Raw genomic sequence first — 27004 nt, 5'->3', positions numbered from 1 at the left:
ACAGTACAAGTGCAGCGTTACCTGACCGATCCTCCTTTGCAAAGAGCAAAAGACCCACTGACCTACTGGTCCAGCCATAAAAGCATCTAGCCCCATTTATATCACCTGGCAAGACAGTTTCTGTGTACCCCAGCCTCATCTGTGCCTTGTGAACAGTTTTTCTCAAAGGCTTGTTAGCAAAAAAAGAAACTGCCTGAGTCCTCATATTGTAGAAAAATAATCAATAAAAATCTGTGAGCATTTTATCCCAATTACACATACATAATCCCCTTTCACATTTACATTACCGTAGTTACACAAGCACACAAGCCCAAGTACATACTTTGCCAAAATACACTCACACATAATCTCTATTTGTACCAGACCCATGCCAAACTGAATCAATCAATCAATCAGTTATTTGTAGAACACATTTCATAAACGTAATAGCAGTAAAAAATGCTTCATAACAAAAACTACAAACATACATATAGAATCAGACCTGCCAAATAACATACATCGTCTTCAACATTAGTGCAGTCACAACACAAAATGTGCATGTGCGTGGCACATCACATCCAAAAGAATCCCAAGATCCAATAACGGAGCAAAGCCTTGTTTTGCCATCGCTATTGATCTGTGACGTTAGCTAATGTTAGCAGCCAGCTACGTCATGTTTTATTAATCTCTGAACAAACCAGGTCTAATCGTGTAGGTTGTAGATGACAAGTAGTTTAAACAGTAACAGTTTAAACCAGCTAAAGTCACCTAATGACCAGTGTTAGCTAGCAGACACAGCTATCAAACAATTTGACTATCGAGAAGCCCTAATACAAAAGATACAGGCTGTTAATGCTGATAATAAGACTTTTGAGATAAATATAACCGGCTGAGTTTGCCTTGGTTTCAATTTGCTTTGCCGTCTTCGGGGTAGGGTTTTGACATAAATCCAATATGGCCACCGAGTGAATGGCGCAAGTGGCAAATTGTTTCACTGAGGTCTACAGTACAAAATGGGCGGATGGGGGTTGTGTGTATGCAGAGTTAAGTGGCACTGCTCCAGTCGACAAAATAACTGATCCTCTCAGTCAGATTTTCATTTAACATTACCATTGGCTCCCCAGCACCAGTTTATCACAAAGGCCTTGGGAGAAACGTGATGTGTGAATGCATGATTGAAGTTTACCATCTGAAAGCTGAGGTGAACAGTATTTTCAACTCGTATCTTCCGCCTTTCCCGTAGGACTTGAACGTATCATGAGCCATGTACTCACACTGAGGCTGATGATGTCACAACTGAGGTGGAGCTGTCTCTGTTTGATGACATGGATGGTCCCCGTCTCCTCCTTCTTCACCTGGGCACACAGCAGTGGACAGGTTACATTTAGAAGGTCCAAACACTCTATACTGTAGCCATGTTCTTGTTGGCATGCAGTATTTGTGTGAGTTCAGATTTCAAACAGTCTCCTGGAAAAACGCCTCGGAAACCTGACTAATGGCCGAAATACATGGGACACGGACACGCCGCGTCACGTAGGCGGGGCGGAGCGGGGTTTTTTACCTGCTACACAGACTCCGTCTTTGTAGCGTGTGGTTGCGTGCCAGCCGTGGTTTTCTGAGGAGATATCAAGTTGAGTTTTGCCAAGTGATAATGCAGTTGGTTATGCAGGGTTTGGAAGTGTAGGCTATATTAACTGGTACTGAATTAATTAACTAGATCGTTTTAACTACAGGATCATGGATACACATTGATTTGATTGATTTATTTTAATGTGCAATGTAAAAACACCCACAAGGTTGCTCTGCTGCGTCACATTGCCTCTGGTACAATGAGGTATTTATTTTAATCATTTTTAAACAGATTGTACTCATTTTTTACACAGATCTATGGAGTTTTTACCTGTTTGAGGGCCGCGTAGCCGCGCGTAGAGGGGAAAAAATAGACCAGACGCGCAAAACTAGAGATGACCCGCGCGGGCATCGCGCGGGTCATCTCTAGTTTTGCGCATCTCTAGTTGTGCGCGCGGCTTCCGTGGTCCGTGTAGCAGCTTTAGTTGATTATACTGGACGCGCTCTGCTGCGGGCATTCTGCGGCAGACGTGTCGCACCGCGTCCGTGTCCCATGTATTTCGGCCGTAACTTAAGAGGAAGTGAGGTAAGAAGCAGCAGGAAGTAAAGAGGAAGTTGAGTGCATACCAAGAGGAAGTGTACGGTATCTCCTCTGCAGAAGGCCAGGATGGGGTTAACCGTCTTCTGGACAGGAACAAACTGCCAGGCCAACTGAGGAACACTGGAGGGGTCCGACTGGGGAGAATCAGCACAGCTGGTCAGTAACTGAGATGAAGCTTTAATGACCAGAAATTAGGCCTTTACAACGGCAAATAGTAACATGACTAGGGATGTCAGTTTCAGTTAATTTTGCTTTCGATAGGCCGACACCCATTAACCGGTAACTAACCGGTTAATTTTTAAGAAAAAACGCAAAATGATGTGAAATACAAGAAAGTGGCTCTTTCCTTTTAGTCCGGCGCTCCATTGACTCAACTAGTGCAGTGCCCGTTCGCCCCACTGCTGCACAGAGCGCTGTTCGCTTGTTTATTCAAAGTTTATTAATAATGAATGTGTCGCGTGTCCAAATTGCACCAAATCCGACACTGCACGTCCTTGGTCCCCAGCAATACACCCGCCAAGTAGATCGGACGAACGGTTCTCGAGATATGCGAAGGACACACACACACACTCACTCAGACTCACAGACAGACTCACAGACAGACTCACAGAGACAGAGATTCCTTGCTTTAGTAGATAGATAAGCTTTGGCGCCGCATTTCGAAGCGATGTCCATTTGCTGTAATTTGCATATAAATATCTGCACTTGTTATGCACACTGCGGCGTAGGACGTTTTAATATTAAGTGCTGACTCCACCCACCCGGGCCAGTTTCGGCGCACGCCGGTAGCAATTACAAGTGGACCCTATCCTACAGTCCCTGCTCTCAGCGAAGGGAGGGAACTACGCTGTGTGTGGGAAACGGTGTGATCGTCAGACCTCTCTGGATTAGACAAGCAAGTAGAGAAAACCGGCATCAGCCGAACCAATTTATTGCCAAATGCTTTGGGATTCAACACTTTAACATTGCTTCCCATGGTCAGAAAAAGTCGCCAGATTTGTCGCTAGTTGCTTTTGAGAAATGAAGTCGCCAGGGGGGTCTGAAAAGTCGCTAAGTCCAGCGACAAAGTCGCCAAGTTGGCAACACTGATGCATGCAAATTAACCTATAGACCGACATACGTAACCGGTCAAAAATATTCTCGGTGGTTAACCGATTAACGGTTAACCATTGACATCCCTAAACAGGACACAGCAGTGAAAAATTGAAAATAAACAAGAATTAAGTAAATGGTGGTTATATGAATGTGAACAATATGTGAAGAATTTTATATTGCGATACTGTCCCGCCAAAATATTGCGATATACGATATTATCGCGGGGGATAATATTGAATATTGGCCTAAGCCTAGCGTCTAATTCATTTTCAATTTGGCAAGATTCTGGAATGTCATGTCATCACTTTGTTCTCATTCACCCTTTTTGGTGCACTGTTGGCTTTAAATTTGAGCTCAGTAGTGATAATGTTGAGAATTAAAGTCCCGCTCTTATGTTAATTGATGGGGTTTAATTCTGTACTACTATTTTCTCCAATCTACTTAATACAAGCTTCACTTGTACAAGTTGTAAAGCTGGCATTCACACTTATTTTCAACTTACATATTTGCATACATGGGCCCTAATTATTCCCTTTGAGCCATTGTTGTTCTTTAGGCCACTATAGATCATTATCATTGGTTGATTGTGCCTATATAACCCCAATTTATATTTAATGTTCTTATATCCCATTTTTCTTTGCTGTATCTTATTACTATTTGCTGCTGCAACACCCCAATTTCCCTGTGGGGACCATTACAGTTTCATCTAATTATCTCTTAACTGCACATGTAAATTAGCTGTCCAGTCCAATATGAAAATAAAGTGCAGAATTAGGAACAAACAAATAAAATGCATTAAACAGTAGGGCTAACAAACGGACAGAGCAGGTGGTCAGACAGGTTGACGGACCTTGCCATAGGGGAAAGTCATCCAGACTTTCAGGGAGGGCTTCAGTCCAATCACCAGAATCTGGAACGAAGAAAGCATCACACATACATTACTTTGGAGAATAAGAGGGTGTTTAAGGTCTGAACAAGTATGTGTGTGTGTGTGTGTGTGTGTGTGTGTGTGTGTACCTTGGTAAGCGAACCCATAGCTAGCAGAGAGTAGTGTGTGATGGGATGGTCTCTGAGGTCTGGAGGAGTGTGTAGCGGTTCGATACAGCAAACCTCCCCTTTAGAACCGCTGAAGAGACAACGAGAGTCACAGGATCGCATCCCCATCACCCTCCTAGACAGACAGAGAGAGAGATAGATACAGATAGAGAGAGGTGGAAATGACGGAAAAGGGGTAACAGATTAGCATAAACCAAAAGAAAAGGACATGAAACATGAAAAATAAAAAAAAACAGGTTTGAGGTTTAAAGGTGCTATTTATAGTTTTGATTGTATTTATAGAGTTTTGAGACGCTTGTACAAATATCATATAAACAAGACCATCACTAAAGAAGAAGAAGATTGAGCGCCTCTACACTGCATTTTACATTGTGTGCCACCAGGTCGGATTTGGAGGGAAATCTGTTGAAATGCTTTATGGCAGAAAGAGAGATTGCTTTACGGCAGAAACAGGAAGAGGGCGCTGTTTTTCCAGCACAAACGGAGCTGAAGCTTGCAGAGTTTATCCTCTTCGGGGAGGGGGAGGGGGGACAGGAAGCAACAGGGTTTATGGGAAATGTGGTCTTAATTTTTAAAAACGCTAGCAGTAACAATACTACTGGTGTGAGACAGAGGCTAGCAATCATCTTGGAGCTGTATGGAGGACATTTATTGACATTTTTTGAAGCCTAAAGGACTGGCCTCCATTTACTGCAATTATTTATCTCTCTTCTCCAGCAGTGAGCCTGGAGAACTCCTGGCAAGTCGTATGAAGAAAAAACACTTATCCGATTTTGTACTGGCATGAAGATGAGTAGATAATAACCAAATTGTAATTTTTGGGTGAACTATTCCTTTAACATAAGAGTCAATCCCAGCTTCGAATTCTGGGTTACAGCCCAATTATATAATTGAAATAATGACATGTAAAACCCAAAGATTAAATCTATAGTTCGAAGCTTCATTCATAACGTTGACATTCGAATTTTAAATCAACATTCGAATACTGCGCAGCTTTTTTTTTTTGCACGTCTATTCATTCTGTTTAAACCAATGATGTATACCGTATTTCTGCACAGTTGCAGATAAAGATTAGGGTACACTAATATTATAATATTATACTATTATAGTAAATTACTTAAGTAAGTCGTTACAAAAAAAACAAAAAGATCATATGTATCTGCATTCGCTTGGCGCTCAGCGCTCCATCAAGACGTCATCACTTTCATACCAACAACGACTGTAGAAAGATGTCGAAGAAATCGCCAGTTTGGAAGCATTTTAAGATTGCTGATTGCTTGATGATGATCCTAAAAAAGTGCAGTGCCATTGTTAGCCTAGGTTACAGCCCCCCCCCCGTCCTGTGCACGAGTGTCGGTCACACCGAACTTCTAGTCACCGGACTGTTCAGACTTTAATTTGAAATGTTCTGATTTTGTGTCAAAGTCAAGGATCTTTGGCTATTCCTATATATTAATATCTTCTGGCTGAAATTCCACTTTTCCTGATGTTTCTACATATTCTCTTTGTTTTGTTGGGTGCGTATGCCGTAAATCTACATTTTACTGACTATTAAGACAGACTTGAAAAATGATATCTTTTGTTTTAACATATTTTGTTTAAGTCAGCTTGCAAAAATCATTTTCATTGTTTATTGCCATTTCTGTCGTAGCATAATGTTGCTATAAGCCTAAGGGCGCGATTATTATTTCATCATTATTTTATGCCGTTATTGGATTAGCCTACATGTATTTATGTTGACGAAACTGACGAGTTATATTCATTAAAGAAAGTCGATTTAATAAAAAAAAGACTAACTCATATTTAATCAGATGAATCACTTTATTCAAATTGAGGATTTTGTTTTATGATGATGTCATAAAATATGATAGCAGACATTCGAAGCTTCATTCGAAAACCTCAATAGAAGCTTCGAATGTAAAAAAATGACATTCGGTACAGCCCTACATTATAGACAAACGTACAAAAAATAGACAATACAGCCAATGTGATTAACTCACTAATTTACACTTTTACCAGTGTTAGATTTGCATTAGTGTGTGTTGGGCTGCATTCCCCAAAGCAAAACACATTTAAAAAAGACTTCTTTCTAGTCTTCTTCTAGTCTTTTTTGCTACTGCTTGGCCTGTTACTGCTGTAACAGATTTGGAGATTTGGAGTGATGAATAGAACTTAAGTATAATGGTGTAGTCTATATAAGCATGCAACACCATGACAAGTACATAGAGATATGGTTGAAAATCGGTGAAGTGGTCCTTCAAAGCAGTGGAGGGTCTTGGCTGCTGAATGAATGGATGGTAGCCCTGCATATGCTTATACAAACACACAGTTTACCACAGATTAGGTCAGTATACAGCATAACACACTGCTGCCATCTGCCTTTCACAGCCAGTAATGCATCTACACAGGAGCTGGTTAGATGTAAAATAGTGTTTCCTCCAGGTTGTTTGGTTGTTTCTGCAGCTAACAGATTGGTAACAAGATAACTCGGGTGATACTTGAGCTACACAGGGGGTTAAATCTTATTTTGGGCGGTGTATACAAAAGATTTAAATCAGGCATTGCCTTTAATTCCAAGAAATAGTTTTTTGCTGATTTACCACTGCCCAAATGAAATATGCTAGACTGAAGATATGTAATGTTTGTTTGTTTTACTAACTTCAAAAAAAAAAAAAAAAATTTGACCTGGTGAAGAACAGGAAAAAAACACACCTGAATTTTAAAGCTTTAAAAGAAGATGGGGACTGAGATTAATGCACACAGTCAGGGAAAAAGAGGATACCTGACCTCACCGTCAAAATCTTGGCTTCAGTCTCACCAACGCATCGCACAAAAGCTTGGAGATGTTGTAGACTCAGTGCACAGAATTGAAAAGAGGGAGGATGGTTCTCCCCGAGTGTTCATAATGCAGTTTGCAATGTGGCTCTACAGAGACACTGTGTGTCGTGATGCAAAAGGAGCAAAGGAAAGTTTTTGGAGGAGAGCCACCTCTGTCTCAAAGAGGGCCACTATAAAGTCTACTGAGTTTATAGGTATTCAATTTCTGGGATAGGGTTTATCTTAGGGTTGGGGTTAAATTTAGGGTCAGGTTAGGTTTGGGTTTAGGTTTAAAAATAGAGTTAGAGTGGGGTTAGTTAGGCTAAGGGTTAGATTTTGGGTTAGGATTAGGTCACTAACCCTAGGTGCGCTCATACACCAGGCAGTACAGTTAGTGGTTTTGGTCGCTTGGCATGGACAGGGTTTCGCTGCAGCCTGCAGACATTTACTATCAGGAAGTAGCTCTGTGATTTTTTAACTATAGTGACTCACTCAACACGTGAATGCAATATTTTGTAAAGCAATTCTCTTAGTTACAACACTGTGCTACAGGTAGAGTTTTTAAAGTCAACATAGTTTCACTCACTACAATCATGCATACCCCCGACTACTGCCTTATAGGTTTGATAAAAGATAAAAGATTATTTTATCAATTAAATTCTAAAAAATGTATATTCATAAATGTAATTTCCATAAAGCCCCTATGTATAGAATATTAACCTCAAAATATCATTCTCAAATTAATTTTGATAGCATAGTATAATGGTTGTAGAAACATTAGATCATCACGTTCACGTCTCCTTCCAGGTTTAGCGTTCAGTTTGTATTTGGATATTTTTTGGTAGTAGATGGAAATTTCAACAAAGCTCCCCGTAAGCATAAAAAAAATGCAAAGTGGGGTTCAAGTTCCTCTGATATTCACAAACTGTCTCATTATCCCAGTCGCCCACAGGTGTGTCAACTCAATACTTAATCCTAACAGTAGCTGTAGTTGAAGTTACTACAGTGGATAACCACATCATTAACCCAACGTACTGTCAAAGAAGGAGAGACTAGCTGTTACCTGTCTTTCAGTATCATATTAGCCTGTTAGCCAAAATGTTTCATTAGCTGCCCAAACTCCACATCTGTAAAGCAAAACTGCTTTGCTTGCTCAATCTAGTTGTAACAAAAATATTCAACAGCAAAAATATCTTTTGTCACACACCAATTAGCAACCGCAGTTACAAACACACATTGTGATACAAACACTGGGCGATCGAGCATACTGAATACGATGTGATCGAGTGTCGTGTTGTTAGCATTGGGCTAACTTAATAAATTCCAAACCTGAGATGTAAAAAACTGCTTTGCTAGCTTAATCTAGTGCTAACTAAATTATTTACCTCATTTCTGGACTCTCTAAAACTACATAACAATAGGTATTCTTTTGTAGCTTGATTTTTGTAACATGTTAATAAAGATTTGTTAAAACATTTTTTTTTTAAAGAAGCTCTGTTCATTGTTTAAAATGAATGTGCACATTTGAGTAAAAGTTTGGGTAACTCAGAATATTCAGACAGTTTGTTCAAAATTGAATTGAAAAACATATAAGATGAAGGAAAAATAGCAAATATCATGATATAAGCATTGGAAAATAGGGTGATGGGTAATACAGGAAATGAGCAAAAACTCTGGAATAGACCTTTGATCGGTTGCTTTGCTAAATGAGCCTACTGGCTAGTTAGCTAGCTAACAATGTGTTCAGGTTAACTCAACTGTCACAGTAACCTCAATTTGGAAACAAATCTACCATATCCATTTATTTTTTTACTTCTAACATTAAAGAATGGATCTACAGCCACACCACAAAAATCTTTTTCAGGTATCTTTTTCTAGCCTGGTTGTTATATCTTTAGATATTATTTGTATACAACCAATCCTCCAATGGATGTCCATGATGGAGCTACACCTGGTTGATAGATTCGTGATGCAACTGCAAAGCCTCTATTTACTTGCTGACCAGAAGACTAGCAACTGCACACTTGAATTCAACAATAAAGCGGTAAATGAATGCATATTAATTTACCTAAAAGCCAGCTCAAATACTGATCCACCACTGTCGTTGCATACTGCAAGAGTCGGGTCATCTGTGAACTAGATGAGAGAAAGAGAGGGAGAGAATAACACACAAAGAGACAGAAAATAGGTGATACATTATGTTATTGGGGATTCAACCCATACAACAGTCATCTGTGATTGAGTAAAAAATAGTGCTAGTGTGGAAACATTTTCTAAAATTCTCAAATGTTCTGATCCCAAGATCTCACTGAAATGTTCCAGTGCTTTTGTCACATAGGGAACCAAAAACAAAAACCCTGATGATTTGTTTTGGGTCCTAGCCCATAGTTGAAGAAACAGTGAATGACGCAATCATAAGCTTCCTTATTTTTTTTCTCCTTTTCTCCATACACTTAATCATACTTTTATATGCACAATAGCATTACCAGGACAGGACATTGGTGATGGTCAGAGTAGGTGGCTGGATGTGTGTGTGTGTGTGTGTGTGTGTGTGTGTGTGTAGTACCTTCACATGCAGTATAGCTGTTCCTGGAGGGTGGGCATCAGTGATAGTTCTCAGGAGCTTCCCATTGGCTAGATCCCACATGGTAATCTAACCAAACAAACATAAGGACAGAGGGACCAAGACAAAGACTGAAGTAGTAGTAGAGAAGTAGAGCAGAGAACACATAGTAGCAGTAGACGAGCATCAACTTCCCCTTTTGTGTGTGTGTGTGTCCATGCATTTGAGCAATCCTCGAAAAGTGACAATCTCTTAGAGGTTGTACCCCAATGCAACAGCAAGTCAAATAACAAGGCAACAGTAAAAATATCATCCCCCACCAATGATGTGGACCCCTCTGGGCCAATCAGTATCAAATATGTGACCTTGTTTTGACCTGTACTTGTAGCGCCCCCTTAGGCCCCCTTATGTAATATTGAAAATGCTGGTGGTGAGATGCATCATTTCCCCAAGTATTCTCAAAATCCAACCAGGTCAGAAGGAGGATACAATAACGATGAAAACATCATCATTGTATCCAAGCCAAGAACAGTTTTAGTTAACTGACATCACCTTACAGTATATGACTTCTGGGTAATGAAGTCTTCAAACCGTTATCTCCCACTGCCACGGCTACAAATGTGTGAAGTTGCCACATGCATCTTAAACTTACGTGCATCTCCGGATTAAAAACGACACACATCAAAATTTCTAAAGTAAACGAACTGTATCACCAGAATCGTTCAACTCTATCCATCTGTGTCCTGCCTCCATCTTCTTGACTCATCTCACCTCTGTTCACCTCTACTCCTCCCACCCTCTAAACAGCAACCTAACCCAGTCAAGCAGTTTCGAGTTAATGATATTTTACAAGGAGCACCTAAATGTGCCGTAAGCATATGTACATATGTATACACAGAATGTGTATCACTGTGAACACACTGTTTCCGTAACATATGTTTGTGTTATCTTTACGTAGAGACTGTACAGAGCAGCACACAATGTTCCAACAATTTTCCAAAGCCATGGTCTTATGTTGAGGAATGGAGAATGAACAAAGAAATCATTTTGAACTCATCCGAATACAAACACATCTAGGTCTCTATCTGTACTTGCCTTTTTAGAAAAAAACATACAGTTTGACACATTAAGATGTAAATGTAAACATTCCTGCCAGAAAAATTAGCAGCCTGTTTTTAGCATGCACATACACAACATTTCATCTGCATACATCTGGCAAGTCACATTAGATGGACAATGGACTCCCTATTATGGAGGGAAAACGATTTATGTGAACATTTAATTATTTTGGTATAGGTCTTTATGTTTTGTGTATGACTTTATTACCATGCAAAGTGAATTTATATTGAATATTTATTTAAATTTAATACTACTTCTACTGCCAACGTCCGGTTTAGTTTATGCATGGATTTATAATGCAAAAGAGTGCAACGCATTGCATCTGCAAGGCAAACCCAATGCAATAATGCAGCCATAATGGAGTCTCCCATTTGGAATGAATGACTTTTCGGTGGAAGCCTACAGATTCATTGCAGTCACGGCACATTCATTGTTCATGGTGTGTGAGTGTCTCTGTGAGAGTTTGTATGAGTGTATATACCTGTCCTTTAGCAAAGCCACAGAGAAGTCGAGAGCAGTCGTGGTTGATGCTGAGGGCGGAGACGGCTCCGTACTCCGCCCCCGTTGCCGTGGTACCCAGACAGAGCCGCAGCGCCTGATTAGCGTCTGGAGAGGAAGATGAGGAAGATGAGGAGGACAGAAGTCAAACTGAAGTAGAGATATTTACTTACTGGAAGGTGGTGAAGGCATAATGCTATATAATGTCTTCCACCTTGACAAATGTTTCTAGAATTGAAAAATCTGACACATTCCAAGTTTTCCCAATCCTCCATCACACTTAATGAACAGGCAGAATCAAAGAACACATCAACACCAAAAATACAGAACACATTCTTGCACCAAATAAATATGAACTGCAAAAAAGCAACAAAAAGCTCCATACGGCAAAGACCAAATTAAACAGCAAAGCATGCACAAGTAGCCTGGTCAAAACCAGAGTGACATGACTGTAGAGGTCTAACAGCCAGTCAGCCATAACCCAAAAATGAATAGCACTAACAGCACAGGGACCAACACATGAAGCATGCATGACCCTCTGGCAGAGACGTCCGTACCTTTTCCTGCACAGACATCATTAGGATAGCAATACAAAGAGACAAGTGTCAGCACTGCCGACACCTCCGCCCCAATCAACCAGCCTACACCCAAGTGTGAGCCCAACCCTATCAGACTCAATTTCAACACCAGCCCAAGTAATGGTTGAGTCATGGTCATTTGGTGCTATGGAAGAGTAAAAATCTTACATACGGCGCCTTTTTTAAAGGGGAAGCTTGGGGGATTATTTGGACGTTTAAGTGTCTCTGAATCATCGATCATGCCAAAAGCCACAGATAAGAATGCCTTTACGACAACTTTCTCTTCAGTCAAGTTAAGTTCTTCTATACTGTCCAAAGTTTTCAGAGTAGTAATGTGTTTTTAGCTTTTTACCAAGATTTATGCTTAGTCATAGTCTCTCCCTCTGTGAGTGTCTCTATGCTTCTAGTTATGCAGCACAAATTTCCAATGGACAGAAGCATAACACAACTTTTTGGCAGCGGAAATGTGGGTAAGTAGGGGAAGTAGCCTTGAACCCTGATATAGCCTATAGCCCGAGTGGGGGAAGCTGGTCCGTTGATTTCTCTTTGACAGTGACTTTTAGATCATGTATTTTTCATATTGATTGAATAATTAATTGAACTGTATGCATATATGTATTTAAGTGTCACTTCCGCTTTGAGCAACACAACGCTGATGATGGCTTATTGCTGAAACGCGTCCGTCGTTTGTGCTCTATAGCTGCCCATTTAATTAAAAGTCAAAAGGATATTATGAGTGCTGGCTTTTCTTTCTTCATTTAAATAATGTTTAACCTTCACATAAACCTGCCAGAATACATAGATGTACTAGTGTCACGTGATGGCTGCGCCACCCAGGACTCAATCTCACACCCGTTCTCATCATAGCCCAAATTTATTGAGCCAGCTAGGAAGTGACTATACATGTGTTGTTGTTTTTGTTCACAGAATGACTTTAAAACAGCTGCATTTTGAGGGTCCCTGGTGGTCTTTATGTCCAAGAAAAGCTTTTGGCACTGTGGAATCTGCTTGCAGCAAAGGAGGCAGTGAAATAATTTAAAAAGTAGATTGAATTTATTTTGTCAAAATGGCAGCCTGTAACATAATTCTCTGCTCACTCATTTGCATATATCTTCAGTATAGTTTCATTACATTTGTATCACAGATAACCTGGATGATGGTCTTTACGATAATTTAGTTGGATGTAATATTTTGTATATCAGTGCAGACATAAATTTTATTGCTACAGTTCACAAAATCACCCACATGAGACATTGTATGCCATAACTCCTATTTTAGTAAAATGTTTTACCTTTTTTTTTTTTTACTTTTTTTTACTACCTAAAGATCATATTGTTGTAGGTAAATAAAATCTGCTCAGCCTTTCAAATGCCTTAGGTGTTGGCATGATATGCAAATTATTCCACATTTGTCTAGTGTAGTGAAAAGTTTGACAGTTTACCAAAATTTCAGTTTTGCAGATAAAATTCGGAAAAAAAATTCACACCTCGTCCAGGTGGTGATGAGAATTTTGTAATTTATTTTCGTTGAGATTGGTCAAATATTGAACCAACATTTACTTAAGGTTTCAATGCGTCACTCTACTCTGAAACTTTGAAAACTGTCAAATGTCAAACTGTATTGACTGCTGATATTTGAAAAAACTTTCAATTTTTGCAGAATAAGACATATCCCATGTACTCACAAAGTCCCGTGGGTTTGAGCCCAGCTCATGACCTACCTCTGTGTACAGTACAATTTACAGTTAAGACAATTATAGTCACTGTGGGATCAATTTTGGATTTTTTTTAAAGACCTTATATAACTTTCAATGTCTGCAGATTATTTGGAAGTTGACTTTCGATGTTTGAGGAGTTCCACTTAATTAGTTTTCCGGTTTATGAAAAAAACTAAAATATTCCTCTCACATTACTACATCCTCAGAAAATTGCACACCTGGAGCACATATGGCTGTTTGGTAATGCATTTTTTAAGTAATTTGCGATAGTGCCACCATCAGGAAGAGTGGCCCCATATTATAGTATGTCGTTTTCGACCGGACCAGACTACTCTGCAAAGTTTCATGCATTTTTGTTCATGGAAAAGCAGTTTTTGTCAGAAGAAAGAAAGATAGATATAAAGAATGTGTACAAAAACAATAGGTTGCCTGGGCTATGGGCCCAGCTGCCTATAGATGTTTAGGATTAACTGACAATCTAGAAATGCATGGCTTGGATGGGAATCTACAAGTGGGACAGAGAGAGTGGATTGATCATGTTAAATCTGACAGACTTATCCAATAGTTGGCTAATTAAACTAACATTTACCCTTCACCTGCTTATGAATATCAAAATATCTCCCTCAGTAGTGCACACATACACACTGCTCTTTGTCTATTGTTTGACGCACACACTCATTCAGCCTTTATTTATACAAGGTGGGGCACACTGGGCAAGCTCTCATTTTCAGGTGTGCCATGTGAACAGGAAGAGAACAACATAATATGATATGTAATGTAATATAAATTCATATATTAATTCATATTAATATATTAATTATTATTATTAATTTCACCAAATAGCATTTTTATTGATAGAAGAGCGTAGCGTAGCATAGCGGAGGGATACCATTTAGGAGAGATAGTTCCTGTTTGGGAGACCGTATCTACTTTTATTTTTAAATACTAATTTTAGTGTGAGCCAAGAATAGAAATGCAAAATGATGACTGACCAGTTACTGCTTTATTGTCTTAAAAGCGGGATCTGCTGTTGAATCTGTTCACAAACTTGTTAAATGTCAGTTTTCAGGATATTTTCGTGGCCTCATTCAAACACTACAAACGCTACAAACGCTACAAACTCGTCCAGCAGCATCCGATTTTGGTGATTAGTTTATATTTTGGTTTTCATGGCGGTCAAATGCCAAATAACCCCCATGTTAAAACTAAGTGGAATATTGCTTTAACTGCAAACTGTAAGCTTTAATATGAAGGCATCTTACAGACATTTTTGTACATGTGTTGGGGAATTGAGAGGTCAGCTGATGTGACACCAAGAGTTGGTGGTAGTGGGACTGTATTTTACTAAAGTTTCATCAGAGAAAATAATGAAAGAGATCAAAAAGAAAGACAGATCAATACATTGATCTGTTTGGCCTCTGAACATAAGAATTCAACCAGCCTAGTCAATTTACTGTGTTCATCAGAAAGAAAGACATTTTGTGTGCAATACCTTCTAAAAGGCATGACAAGATCCTTGAAATCTTACTGCAAGATTGCAATCATATGGTTCCGTTTCAAAAATCAAATGTTTTTATTATTTTATGATTAATGTATTATTTTCTCTGCTCTTGGCATGTATGGCCCTATATAAATAAAGGATTCCAATTTTAGAAATATTCAAACAAAAGCGCTTCGGGATGCAATCAGCCTGATTCAATCAGTCTGGTGTTCAAAGAGCCACACTCTAAGCTGTTATCACTGGGGTTTGATGTATTTGCTCAGGTGATAAAGGTGTGGGCCTATCGGTGAGGTCTGGGAACAGTGGAGAGCAGGGAGTGGATAGCGAAGTGGAGATAAGGAGGGAGTCGGCCGGTGCCTGGAGGTCCAGATTACCTGAGTCAATAAAAACCAGCTCCTGGTCAAGGTGACTTCAGCGCCACATCGTTTCAAACAAGCTTGGAAATCAGACCGAGAACCTGGCAGCTCAAACATCGGAGTGTCATCATCTAGGCAAAAAGTCAGCATCAGCACTTGGGAGTGTCTTCATACCTGAATAAGTGAGTACTGCTATCTTCGCTAAATGTGTAAAATGCAGTCAGTGGGGGCAAAAGAATATAAAAGTAGAAAGATTCAGTACTTTGATAACAGCAATCATGTATAATCTATTTTGAAACAACTGAGAATCAATGCCTCCTGTGCCCAGTGAGGGTGCAGTGGTTAAGAATCACATATACTGCTGGCCTTGGATCAGATCCTACCAGAATGTTGCCTCCTGTCCTACTGTTTCAACAACATAATGTGGTAAAGCAATGGAAACGAGTGGTAAAGCAAATAGACTGCAGTTTATTCTGCTGAGTTGATGGTTCGGTTCTGTTCTCCACAGCTGGCCACCTCCCTTTCTGCTTCTCCAGCACCACTGTCACAATGCCACATCGCAGCTGCTCTGTTGAGATTAACAACGCCTCTCGCTGCTATACCCTTGTCAACCCAAGGTAATGCATTTCCATTGACATATTTTTCCTTTGAGACCAGAAAGAAACTCGTCCAATCCACATTTTTGTCTCTTGACTGACTTTGGAGACATATTGCAGTTGCTCAGTTCAGTGCTTCTAGTTCTAATAGACAAGGCTCTCCTTTTCCCTGTTTATCATGTATTGTACTTTATCATGTATTGTTGTACTTTATCTGCTCTGTTCTACATGTCTGGCTATGATTGTTACTGTTGATGCTGCTGTCTTGGCCAGGTCTCTCCTGTAAAAGAGATGTTGTATCTTAAGACATTTCCCGGTTAAATAAAATAAAAAGAAACTTTTCATATCATAGTCCTGCAAAAACCATGAAAATTAGTTTCACAAAAACCTCAACTGTTCAAAAAAAAAAAGCTTGTTGATCATCACATCAGAGATGCTCACAACACACTTAATGCAAGGCCAAGGCAAGTCCAAGTCGAATCCCGAGTCTTTGAGGGACAAGTCTGAGTCAAGTCTCAGATGGTCTGCTTAAACCACAACATGGTACTTAAAGAAGGCGCGGTGGTCACATCACATTTTGTTGTTTCAGTCAGTAGCTTCAATCAGGAAATGGAACTCCTGGCCCAATAAACAGGTTACTTTAGGCTAATTATATTATATACAATTTATAGACACAGACCTGACAAGACAGCAAAACAGGGCTACAGAGCAATCGAAGCCAGAGAAAAACAAGGTATAACAAAATTCAGCCTAAAAACAGTTTATAGTGAGTGGGTTTTTATCATTCATTCATTCATTGGTTTCAATTGGGAAACTGGAATTTTAAAACACTAAAACACTAAAAGACTTGAGTAAGAATGACTATTTTGATCATAGCTTCTCTGTTATCTCTCTACCTACAATACAGATAGTCATGGGATTCTGGACAAAATCATATCTAACAATAAAAATATTGTCAGATTTGGGTCCGAGAAACAAAATCTCATCAAATGGGTCCGTGGCTCTAATGTGGACTAAATTAGGGGTCCTTGAGAATCACTGATTTAGATCATTTAGATGAACCTCTGTAAGAAGCTCTTGTGTACTGATGTTTCTACGATCAGGGTGTTCACGGAGAGCGGCTGCTGCGAAGTGCCGCTGCCGCCCATGTTGGGCCCCTGCTCCAGCGCCGGCGGGCTGTTCAACAAGACGACCGGCGCCGCCACCGGATCCGTGGGCGTCTTCACCTACGACCTGCTCAACCCCGACCTGAACGACTACAGCCACGTCCTGGCCGTCATGTTCTCCGTGCCCTACGACCACATGCTCTACTCCAACTGGTTCGCGGTGGGGATCTTCGAAAGAGGCAACGACTGCGATTACAACCTGTATGATATCATGTACAACGGTTCGGAAAATAACTTTGTCAGAGCGAAGGCTGACGGCTCGTGTATTTCTTATGAGGGGGATTATGCTATTGTCAGTGCGTCCATGTCAGACACAGGCGAAGCTGTCCTGAGGGTAGATGTCAATGACACAGGCATGTATTGAGTCAATAGGAAGATCACACACTGTCTATCAGTCACGTGAATCAAATAAAATCAATCAATTATAGTAATTCAAATGGAAAATATTTTGATGTGTGTCAATTTCAATAAAAGACAAATCTGGTAACAATTTACTTGAAGTGTTGCTCATAAATCATTACAGTTTATTATGAGTGCATATATAAATGTTATAATATACTGCACATTGGGCCTCAATCACAAATTTTTTCTTAAATTCTACTTAGTAATGAATGGCTGAATGTTTTTTTGGACACATTGCATGTTAATGTAAATTTTACAGGATTATGAGAGAATTATGACTTTCAAACTGTAAGCGCTACAATGAAATGAAGCTCATATGGATGTAAAAACTCAAAAAAACAAAAAAAAGTCAGCCACAAAGTCAGTCTCCAATATACCATCAATCCATAGAGCCTCCGTCATGGATTAGTGTGGTTTCTAGCTTTCTAGCTATATGTTCATGTCCACAAATAATGAGCTTTCTAGGAATTACATTTAGAAATTGCATTTTCATAGCAACAGAACTAGAGCAGATTGTGGAGCCAACAAAATGCAAAAATGGAATGCTCATGCTCGCTTTCAAACTGGCTTTTAAGTGATAGTAGAACTGGGTGCACACTCCGCGCACTTACTTTCATTCATTTGCATAATAGAAGAGGATTATGGGAGATTAACATCGCAGCCAAGATGTGAAGGTTCATAGTTACATTTTCACAATAATGGGGTTCAAAACAACTTTTACTTCCTTGTATTGATTAGATACTTCTCAATAAACAACTGAACAAGCGGGATTTCCATTCAGTCTGAGACAACCAAGTAGGCGACTTCCAGCCTTTGCAATCCCGTGCAATATTTTTAAAATGTTGTCTTACCATTTGGAAATTGTGCCAAACTTTGGTTCCCCTGTTGAAATTTTTTGTGAATTGCTTTCCTTTTGCTGGCTTTTCAAACAGCATTTTAAAAACATTTCATGGAATTGCAAAGAATGAAAGTAACCTAAGGAGTTTAAGTTTAATTGTAGTAGCTTGGCAATAGTTTAAATTGAAATAGTGCTTTTAGTAGTTAATTGCTTTTGTGATTTTAAGGCATAGTAAACAAAGACAATTACATATTTTTCATCAGTTTATTACTTATAATTTTTGAATGTCTTGACTCAACCTCCTTTTTTCTTTCATCCCAGTGCATTTTCCTTACATGTGTACTTTATTTCAAACAAAATATTTTTTTTATTTTTATTATTTTATATCATCATCAGTGGTATTTTTGCAGTCATGTGATTTTGTATTATATACCATAAGTAGCTCATACGGATGTAGATTATACTGCAGATGTAGATATGATCATTTTTACAGACTAGTTTGAACTACTTTTTTCTAAGTAACTTTAGTTAACAACACTGTATCTATTTTGAGTGACAGGTTGCTTGTAAAACTAGATTTTATAGGTAGCTTAACCAACCCTGCTGTTTGATAATAATGTGATGTGAGAAGTGAAGAAATTGACAGCAAAATTCAAAATGTCAAGGTACTCTTTTAAGCCCCTACTGTACATGCAGGGGGGGTTAGGTTAGGTTTGGTTGAACTCACCAAACACCAGAGCCAGACCATGAGACGTTCCCACAGCGATGACCCCCGACACCGTCTGAACACAGGGACGCATGCAGTTTAGGGTGGATGGAAGAGGCAGGACAGACAAACAGAAAGACAAAAAAGAAAAACAGACAGAAAGACGGAGACAAAGAGAGAAATACATAAGCAGAAAGAAAGACAGAGACAAAGAAAGGGTCAGAAAACAAGACAATGGTAAACATGTCATCATCCGCCAATGATGCAGCCCCCCCTGAGCCAATCAGCAATGAATATGTCACCTTGTTTTCCAACCAATCAGTGGAATTTAGAAAATGCTGGAACACAGTGGTGAGATGCATCATGCCCCAAAGTTCCATCAAAGTTTCAATCAAACTAATACTCACGATAGCAGTTGGCAGTCCAGCATCCACTTTGTCCTGAGGAAAACAGACACACAATTTATTATTAAGTGTACATTAAATATTGAAGGCTTTAGGCCACTTTCAAAGAAATTAAACAACTGTGCAATTATGGTGTTAGTATGGAGGAACATCCATTCTGTAAAAATACAGTATCCAAATAAAATCAGTTTCAGCACCAAAATGAATAATAAATAAAGCCGCAAGCGGCCAACAGTGGAGTCCAAGCACATTAATCCAATATGACTTTTAGAAGAGGCAGAAGAAGAAGCAGGAGCAAAACAAGAAGCAGAAGAAGGAAAACAAGAAGAACAAGAACAAAGAGAAGGAGAACAAGAAGAAGAAAAAGTAAAAGAAACTCTCTCATACTTAGCCTATTGTTCTTGGCAGTTTATGACTTCGAAAAAAGACAGGCTTTGACTTTGGAAGGCAATTACAGCTCCACTTTTTGACCAATCACAGTTACAATGAAGTATTTGGTGTTGAGCCATGCCTACTGGATGCATGACAAATTTTTGCAGAATTATGCAAATAAAGGTTGATTTGTTCTACAGAAGTTATGTGCCAAGTTTCCTGAAGACTGCACACACAGTTGAGTTATGACCATTTTTCTGCCAAGTTCGGTAGTTAATTGTGCACATGGGTGGTCCGAGTGGCAAAGTTGTAGAGCTTGAATGCGTGAACATATATGTAAGTTTCACATCAGACTAACGTTGTGGGAGTTACAGACCAAAACGTAAACATGTGCGCGGTAGTGCCGCCATTTCTGAGCTCCATTTTTAGCAGAGGAGAAGGAAAAGGAGCAGGAGAAGGAGAAGGAGAAAGAGGAGAAGAATAGGGTTCCCAGTATTATGTGCTTGGACCCCTAAGACTAATGAACTTGGACATGGAGTTTTCAGTTTCTGAGACGTTCCGAGTTGATTTTAACAACAAATTTGATCTTTTGAGTCTCTTTCACATGTATCTGTTTTGTATGACCTCAGGGACGAATCACCCATCAGATACGGTCTTCAATCAGCCGGTTTGTGGTCTAGATTTCCTCCAAGGTTTTAGAATGGGTCACATTCCGACTCAAGATGCAAGTAAATACAAATTAACTGCAGCGCAATCTGGAGGTTGTTTGGGCTAGGAGGGACACTTCTGCTTGTCTAGGATAGGGTGTGTGTGTGTGTGTGTGTGTGTGTCTTACAGCAGCAGAGACGATCTGAGCCGAGATGCCCTTCAGCAGGCTGTGTCTGAGAACTGAACCATGGACTGTCGCATTCAAATCCACTGTCCTCTTCTTCCTATATACACACACACATAAACAAGACAGACATGCACACCCATTTTTTTACCTTACGAGTTTAGAGCCAGTGTGTGTCTGTGTGTTTGAAGGGTTATAGTGGGGTGAGGTGGGGATGTTAGTGTCCCTGTACGTACGTGTGTGTGTGTGTGTGTGTCCCCCCTGTGCGGCATGTGTGTGTTTGGGTGTGCATTTGTGTGGCCATGCCGTTTGAGGTGTGCTGGGTCTCCACTGTCGGAGCTGGCGAGAGAGGAGGTGTCACAGGAGTGAGCGTCGATGTTCTCGGTGTTCAGCAGACACGTGTCCTCTAGCACGAATTGCTCATCCTCATCCTCCGGCTTCAGGGACACATAGGACAACAAAACAAACACACCTCAGACAGGCAGGACACTGGATGAACACCCATTACAATATCACCTGTTTATTTCATTTCTCAGCAGTTTCCAGAATAGAAAGAAAAAAACAAGACCCTAACCCTCTTAGTGGGAACGGTTTAAGACAGGAAGTTCTGATTATAGAGGAGCTGCTCATTGCTCATTATTAACACCCTAAGTAGAGAACAGGTGGTTTGTGGGGTATGGATTATGTAGGTTGATAGATAGAAAGGGTATGTATAGATAGAAAATGCCTTCCGTTAAGCTTGCTGACAATCTATTTGATCTGATGACAAGTCTATCTGGAAGCACTGACCCCTAGGCTTGGGGCATGGGTATGACCTGCATAGGTTTCGTGGGCATGCCCTCTTTTAAGAGGGATTGAAGGGAATTAGTTGTTTTGATAGCAGATGGTGTAGTCTCGGAGTCCTCCTTTAAGTGAAGGGAACAGCAATGGAAACGAGGGTCTGGGCAAGATGAGTGAGGACAGGGGTAGGATAGAGAAGTGCCTGAGATACATGCGCCGGCCAGTGCATTTCTCTCAACTCGCCATTTCAACTGTGCAGCCGCCGCGTTGTGTGGGGAGAGTTGTTGTAATGTTGGTTCCCCTAACCCTGCCAGAGCCTTCGGACCGCCGGGCCCTCTTTAAAGAACCAGGATACCTCTGTCTGGGAGTCCAGGATGGACCCTTAAAATTCCTTGTAAACTCTGTGTATTGTGTGTACTGCAGCTATAGGCCCACCTGTCACTATTGCAGAACACGAGGTGAGGTCCCTCCTAAGCAAACAAAACTGCAGGAAGGCGGCAGGGCCATCAGCCACTCAAGTACTGTTCTCTTCAACTTGGTCCTGTTCTTACTAATATATTTAATTGGTCATTGACAGTTTGAAAAGTCCCACCATGTTTTAAGTCGGCTTTGAACATACCGGTTCCAAAGAAACCTAATGTTAGCTAGATCTAGACCCATACCAGTTTGCTTATAGGGCCAACAGGCCAGTTGATGGTGCAGTTTCTCTGTGTCTACACTCTATCCTTGAACACCTCGACAGGCCTGGTACTTATGCCCTGGTTTTGTTTAGTGATTACAGCTCAGCCTTTAATACGATTCTTCTCTAGAGACTGTTTGATAAACTCCTTTCATTAAGAGTCAGCCAAAGCCTATGTTACTGGATACTGGATTTTTTACAAAACAGAACACAGGTGGTAAAGATAAATAACATGGTCTCCAAATCCAGATCCCTGAACACTGGCGCCCCCCAAGGGTGTGTTTTATCTCAATTGTCAGAGTGAAAATGATGAATCTTCCTATAGAGATGAGATCAGAACACTCGTTAGGTGGTGCTCTGAGAACAATCTTGAGCTAAAACGCTGGTAAAACTAAAGAGATGATAGTAGACTTTCCTAAAAATAAGCATGAGTTACAGCCCTTGGAGATAAACGGGCATGTGAGTGAAAGGGTAGAAAGTTTTGAATTCTTGGGTACAATAATTTCATATAATCTTTCATGGGAAAGCAACACGGTTACCACAATTAAGAAATGTCACCAGAGACTTCATTCTGCGTTAACTAAAGAGGTTCAGGGTCTCCAAGGAGGCCATGAGGCTTTGGTTGAGAGTGTATTGGCGTTCTCGGTCACTGTCTGGCACAGGAACACATCGGCCCAGGAGAAGAACCATCTAGAAAAGGTGGTTCATACCTCTGCCAAAATAATTGGCTGTGATTCCTAGGAGTAATTCTGAGATGCTTGATAACTACGGGCCCTGGGTTCGAATCTTAGTGGCAGTAGTTTTTAGATAGGAAGTTTGGAGAAATTAAAGAGAAGAGGATGGCTCATGGTTGATTTGAAAGTGGGGTTTGAGTGGAGGATCATTTGAGTGGTAAATTTCAATAGGAATGTGTTAGAGATATGGTTCTAGGAATGGATGGATAGGTAGGTTGTAAGTTGGGAAGGTAGAAGGCATGGGGTTTGTGTCTTGGTTGGATGGTTTTGTGTTTGGGAAGGTTTGAGTTAAAAAAAAAAAAAACGTTTTTGCACCGATTGGTGTTATGTTGAGTAGGAAGTAGAAGGCTTATGTGTGGGTTTGTTGAGTTTGGTTATGTTTTAGATGGGACAGCCCATTATTGTTTAGCACTTGGTAAGTGTTTTCTGAAGGAATTCGCAGTTTGGCTTCAGGTTCAGAAGTCTGGTACTTGGCAACCTAAGTCAACCCAAATCTTACCAGCCACGAAAAACGAAATAAAAAAATTATAAAATTACCAGCTTCAACCAGGACTGGGATAAAACAAAAAAACAGACTGGAAATTGGACCCAGACTGATCTACCGCAATTGGCCCAGAGATACTTCACCCACCACCTCGTTCTCACAATATGGACACATGCAGAACAAAGTATTATTAGAGATATAGCCTATTTTGTTAGAATCTTTAAAATGAAGTTGGGATTTTATATATGGGATGACATATTTTAATTCAAAATACAATTAAAAACCATCACTTTTACCATCAGTTGTTGACAAAGTTTCCATGCTCTCTGCCCATAAATTACTCCCCCTTGTTTATATCTTTCATGCACACGCAACTCATAATTCTGATATTTCCAACAGCTCCTTGAAGGCAGCATAAGGTTCATTTGTTAGGTCAAATTTATGCATAACACAATCAGTCTGTCATTGTCAGCTGAGCGTATCAATGGTAGAATGTACCAAAGTAAAGTTGTAAACTTGTCCCCTCAATGATTTTACAGCAATGATTTTAAAGTCTATAGTTGTTTTGTTTATATAATAATTTATGTGTAATGTTTTATGATCCATGTTGCTGACTGTTACACTGCATTGTATAGTGTATTTTCTCAGGTCTCTCTTTAAAAAAAGGGATCTCAATATCAACAAGATTACCTGATTAAACAGAGGATAAACAAAATGAAAATTGATAGTTTGAAGTCTTACATGCAAGAATGAGAATTACCTTCTTTTTTTAAAAGCATTGAGTTTGCACAGGAAAACTGACTTGGCATTTTCACAATGACATTACATATGATACCAAAGATTTACACATGACACATCAGAGATAAACTAAGTGGACAGGACCTCCCATACATTTGAACGTGAAACAGATGGACAGGTAGATTTACAAGCGTAAAGAGGACAAGACAAGCTAAATGGCATACAACATAAGAAAACAAAAGAAGAAAGGAACAGAAGGGAATAGAATAGAACAATATAGAATAGGGGGAAAGCAGAACAGAATCTGAACTCTCATCAGGAACATAAGGTGCATTGTCGACAGTGTGTGATGCAGTGTCATACGGTGCACAGGTGGTATGTACTGCACCTCATTGAGGATGCTCTCCAAGGTGGGAGGCGTGTCCACTTGGGGAATGTCAAACTCCTTATCGTCAATCTGAGGAGGACAGAGGTTGAACAGAACAGGGGATGAGATAATAAGGGATCTCCGTTCACTATTAGGCAGCTAGGTAGGTTACTTTCAGGTGGCTACTTTCATTCTTTGTAATGAAATGTTTTTTGAAAAGCCAGCTTGAAATCAATGCCAGGGAAACATGTCTTTTAAAGGGAGTACAGTTTGTCACAGCAATGGGAATTAGGGATGTTACACTTGAAGCAGTACTCACAATAGTATCTTGTAGTAAGGCTTTATTTTCCCGGGTCCGCAATTTCCTAATAATTTCCTAGAAAGCAACTGTTAATTTCTTAGGAAGTTTCCTGGAAAGAACCATGAAATTATGTTCTAATTATAGGGAAAATAGAGAAAGAGTTCAATGGTAGCTGGTAAGTTCCTCCAATTTCTTCTGTTGTTTCCAAGACAGAACCATTAAATTATATAGTAGTTATAGCCTATAGAAAATTAGAAATGAACTAAAATTAATTAAGAAATTCAACAAATAACTATATTATATAATTATATGAATAATGACTTCTGATAATTGACCTCTACCAATAAATAAATAAATTTTCCAATAAATAGTTTATAGTTTTGCAGTTCTTTCCAGCAAATTATTTTAGAAATTGACAGTATCTTATGGACTCCACCACACTGTTTACATTTTCTTTATAACTACTGCATCATTTCATGGTTCTTTCCAGGAAACTTCCTAAGAAATTAACAGTTCCTTTCTAGGAAATTATTAGAAAATTGTGGACCTGGAAAATAAAGCTTCACCTATCTTGTTCTTCCAAAGTGTAATGTGTTGAAGCGAGAGCAGACGCTTGCTTCAGTCAATACACCATGCAAGATATTTATTGTAATGCCCACAGTGTTGATCAATAAATATTTCAAATCATGCAATAATGTATCAAGTCACACCCGTAAACTCCCAAAACGTTCGACAAGCACAAATTCCTGTTTGAAAAAATAGCCATAGCACTTGATAACGTAAGTATACCAAATTTCCCTGATATATCGCAAGTAGTCAGGTTTTTCATATCACCACACTGATAATTAAAAATATTGAAAATGAAAAATAAAGTCTTTCAATGGGGAAGTATCTTATAATAATTTCATCTACTACTATCTCACACAATGTTTAATGAGCAATCTGATTAGAAGAGCCTAGATATTTCCATGGTCAGATTAAGCCAATGAAATCGAAATAAAATACATTACACACATTGTTTAGAAGGCATCTTCTAAATGTAAACTTATCTCTTTGTACAGTATGTCTGATGTCAAAACAAAATATGTGGCATGCATTATTGATCTATTTCTGTTTGGAATTCCATATTCGTGAAATGAAATGGAGTGATGTCAAATCTAACTTTCAAGACATCAATGATCTGAAATGTATTAATAATAAAGCTAGAAAGACATTATCTTTAATAACACATTTTGAATTTATTGCAGCATAATACCCCTGTTTGTATGTAGGTTTTATGTGTGTTGTATGTGATGTGTTTTAGAGTGATGTTTGAAAGATTGAAATAGACCTATTTTTGTAATGTCAGGACAGTGTTAAATAAAAAAAATAAAATAAAATAATAAAAAAAAGGCCTCTTCTCTCTCATTTTGATTTGTCTCTACCCTACACTTACAGTGTATCACCTAATGCTCTCTAGTGCACATGTAAGGCTTACGCTGCCTGAAACTAATGGAGTGGAGGTTATACTCATGTAACGTTACACAGTGGGTAGTAAGACAGTACTGATAGCTTTCAGTGTTGAACGCACCACAAACAATAGTCTATATTAGTCCATTAGTTATGTATGCCGAATTTACATGGATACCCTAACAATTCGTAAGACGGTCTTAAGTCATGTTCTACCAGTATGTGTTTGCCGATAAGCAACGCAACATTAAATTGCTGAATTTTTTAAATGGAGTTTGGCGTGACGTGCTCTCCATACAAGAAAACGGAACGTGTTGGGTCCGTATTGGGAGCTATGAGCATGCCTATATGTTTTAATCACTACACCAAGGGCCATGATAAGGGACCTAATATTACTACAATAGATAATTGTACGTCTGCGCTGTAGCATTCAGGTATTTTTGTTAGCTTAATATCTGTCTACCATCGTCGTAATAAGCACCAAACAGCTAACAGACAGTCTCTCACCGCGTCTATCTCCATTAGGTTGAGCTGGGAGGACGCAGACAGCAGGCTATGGGCGTCAGGGGACTCCGACATCTCTGGGTTTAGATGGAAAGATTATTGAGAAATAATAACACAGTATGAAAACAACATCCAGCTCTCTCTCAATCAGTTGTTTAACTTCTCTTCCTGGTTTTCAGCGGAAGAGGATGGAACATGTCACG

The 27004-nt window shown here is 39.5% G+C and overlaps 2 protein-coding genes across 2 annotated transcripts in view; one reads left to right on the top strand and one right to left on the bottom strand.

The window, feature by feature from the left end:
• The window catches only part of vps8 (VPS8 subunit of CORVET complex), a 73499-nt gene extending 46544 nt beyond the window's left edge, over nt 1–26955 (bottom strand). Inside the window, exons 1-13 of the mRNA XM_078288662.1 lie at nt 26805–26955; nt 24569–24637; nt 21072–21202; nt 20769–20865; nt 19565–19597; nt 19179–19233; nt 11281–11405; nt 9684–9770; nt 9186–9253; nt 4262–4415; nt 4095–4154; nt 2176–2283; nt 1254–1334 (exon numbers count right to left, since the gene is read on the bottom strand). Of these exons, the coding sequence (XP_078144788.1) occupies nt 1254–1334; nt 2176–2283; nt 4095–4154; nt 4262–4415; nt 9186–9253; nt 9684–9770; nt 11281–11405; nt 19179–19233; nt 19565–19597; nt 20769–20865; nt 21072–21202; nt 24569–24637; nt 26805–26876 (1140 nt within the window). The 5' untranslated portion in view covers nt 26877–26955. The remainder of the gene's footprint in view (nt 1–1253; nt 1335–2175; nt 2284–4094; nt 4155–4261; nt 4416–9185; nt 9254–9683; nt 9771–11280; nt 11406–19178; nt 19234–19564; nt 19598–20768; nt 20866–21071; nt 21203–24568; nt 24638–26804) is intronic.
• On the top strand, nt 15999–17575 carry LOC139921233 (uncharacterized). Its single transcript, XM_071911427.1, has 2 exons — nt 15999–16066; nt 17149–17575. The coding sequence occupies exons 1-2, from the start codon at nt 15999–16001 to the stop codon at nt 17573–17575; spliced, it is 495 nt and encodes a 164-aa protein (XP_071767528.1).
• Nucleotides 26956–27004: the final 49 nt, after the last annotated feature.

The sequence above is a fragment of the Centroberyx gerrardi genome, chromosome 15 (genome assembly GCF_048128805.1).
Source record: "Centroberyx gerrardi isolate f3 chromosome 15, fCenGer3.hap1.cur.20231027, whole genome shotgun sequence".
Taxonomy (NCBI): domain Eukaryota; kingdom Metazoa; phylum Chordata; class Actinopteri; order Beryciformes; family Berycidae; genus Centroberyx; species Centroberyx gerrardi.
The sequence above is the reverse complement of the archived record's forward strand: the minus strand, read 5'-3'. Positions and strand labels throughout refer to the sequence as shown.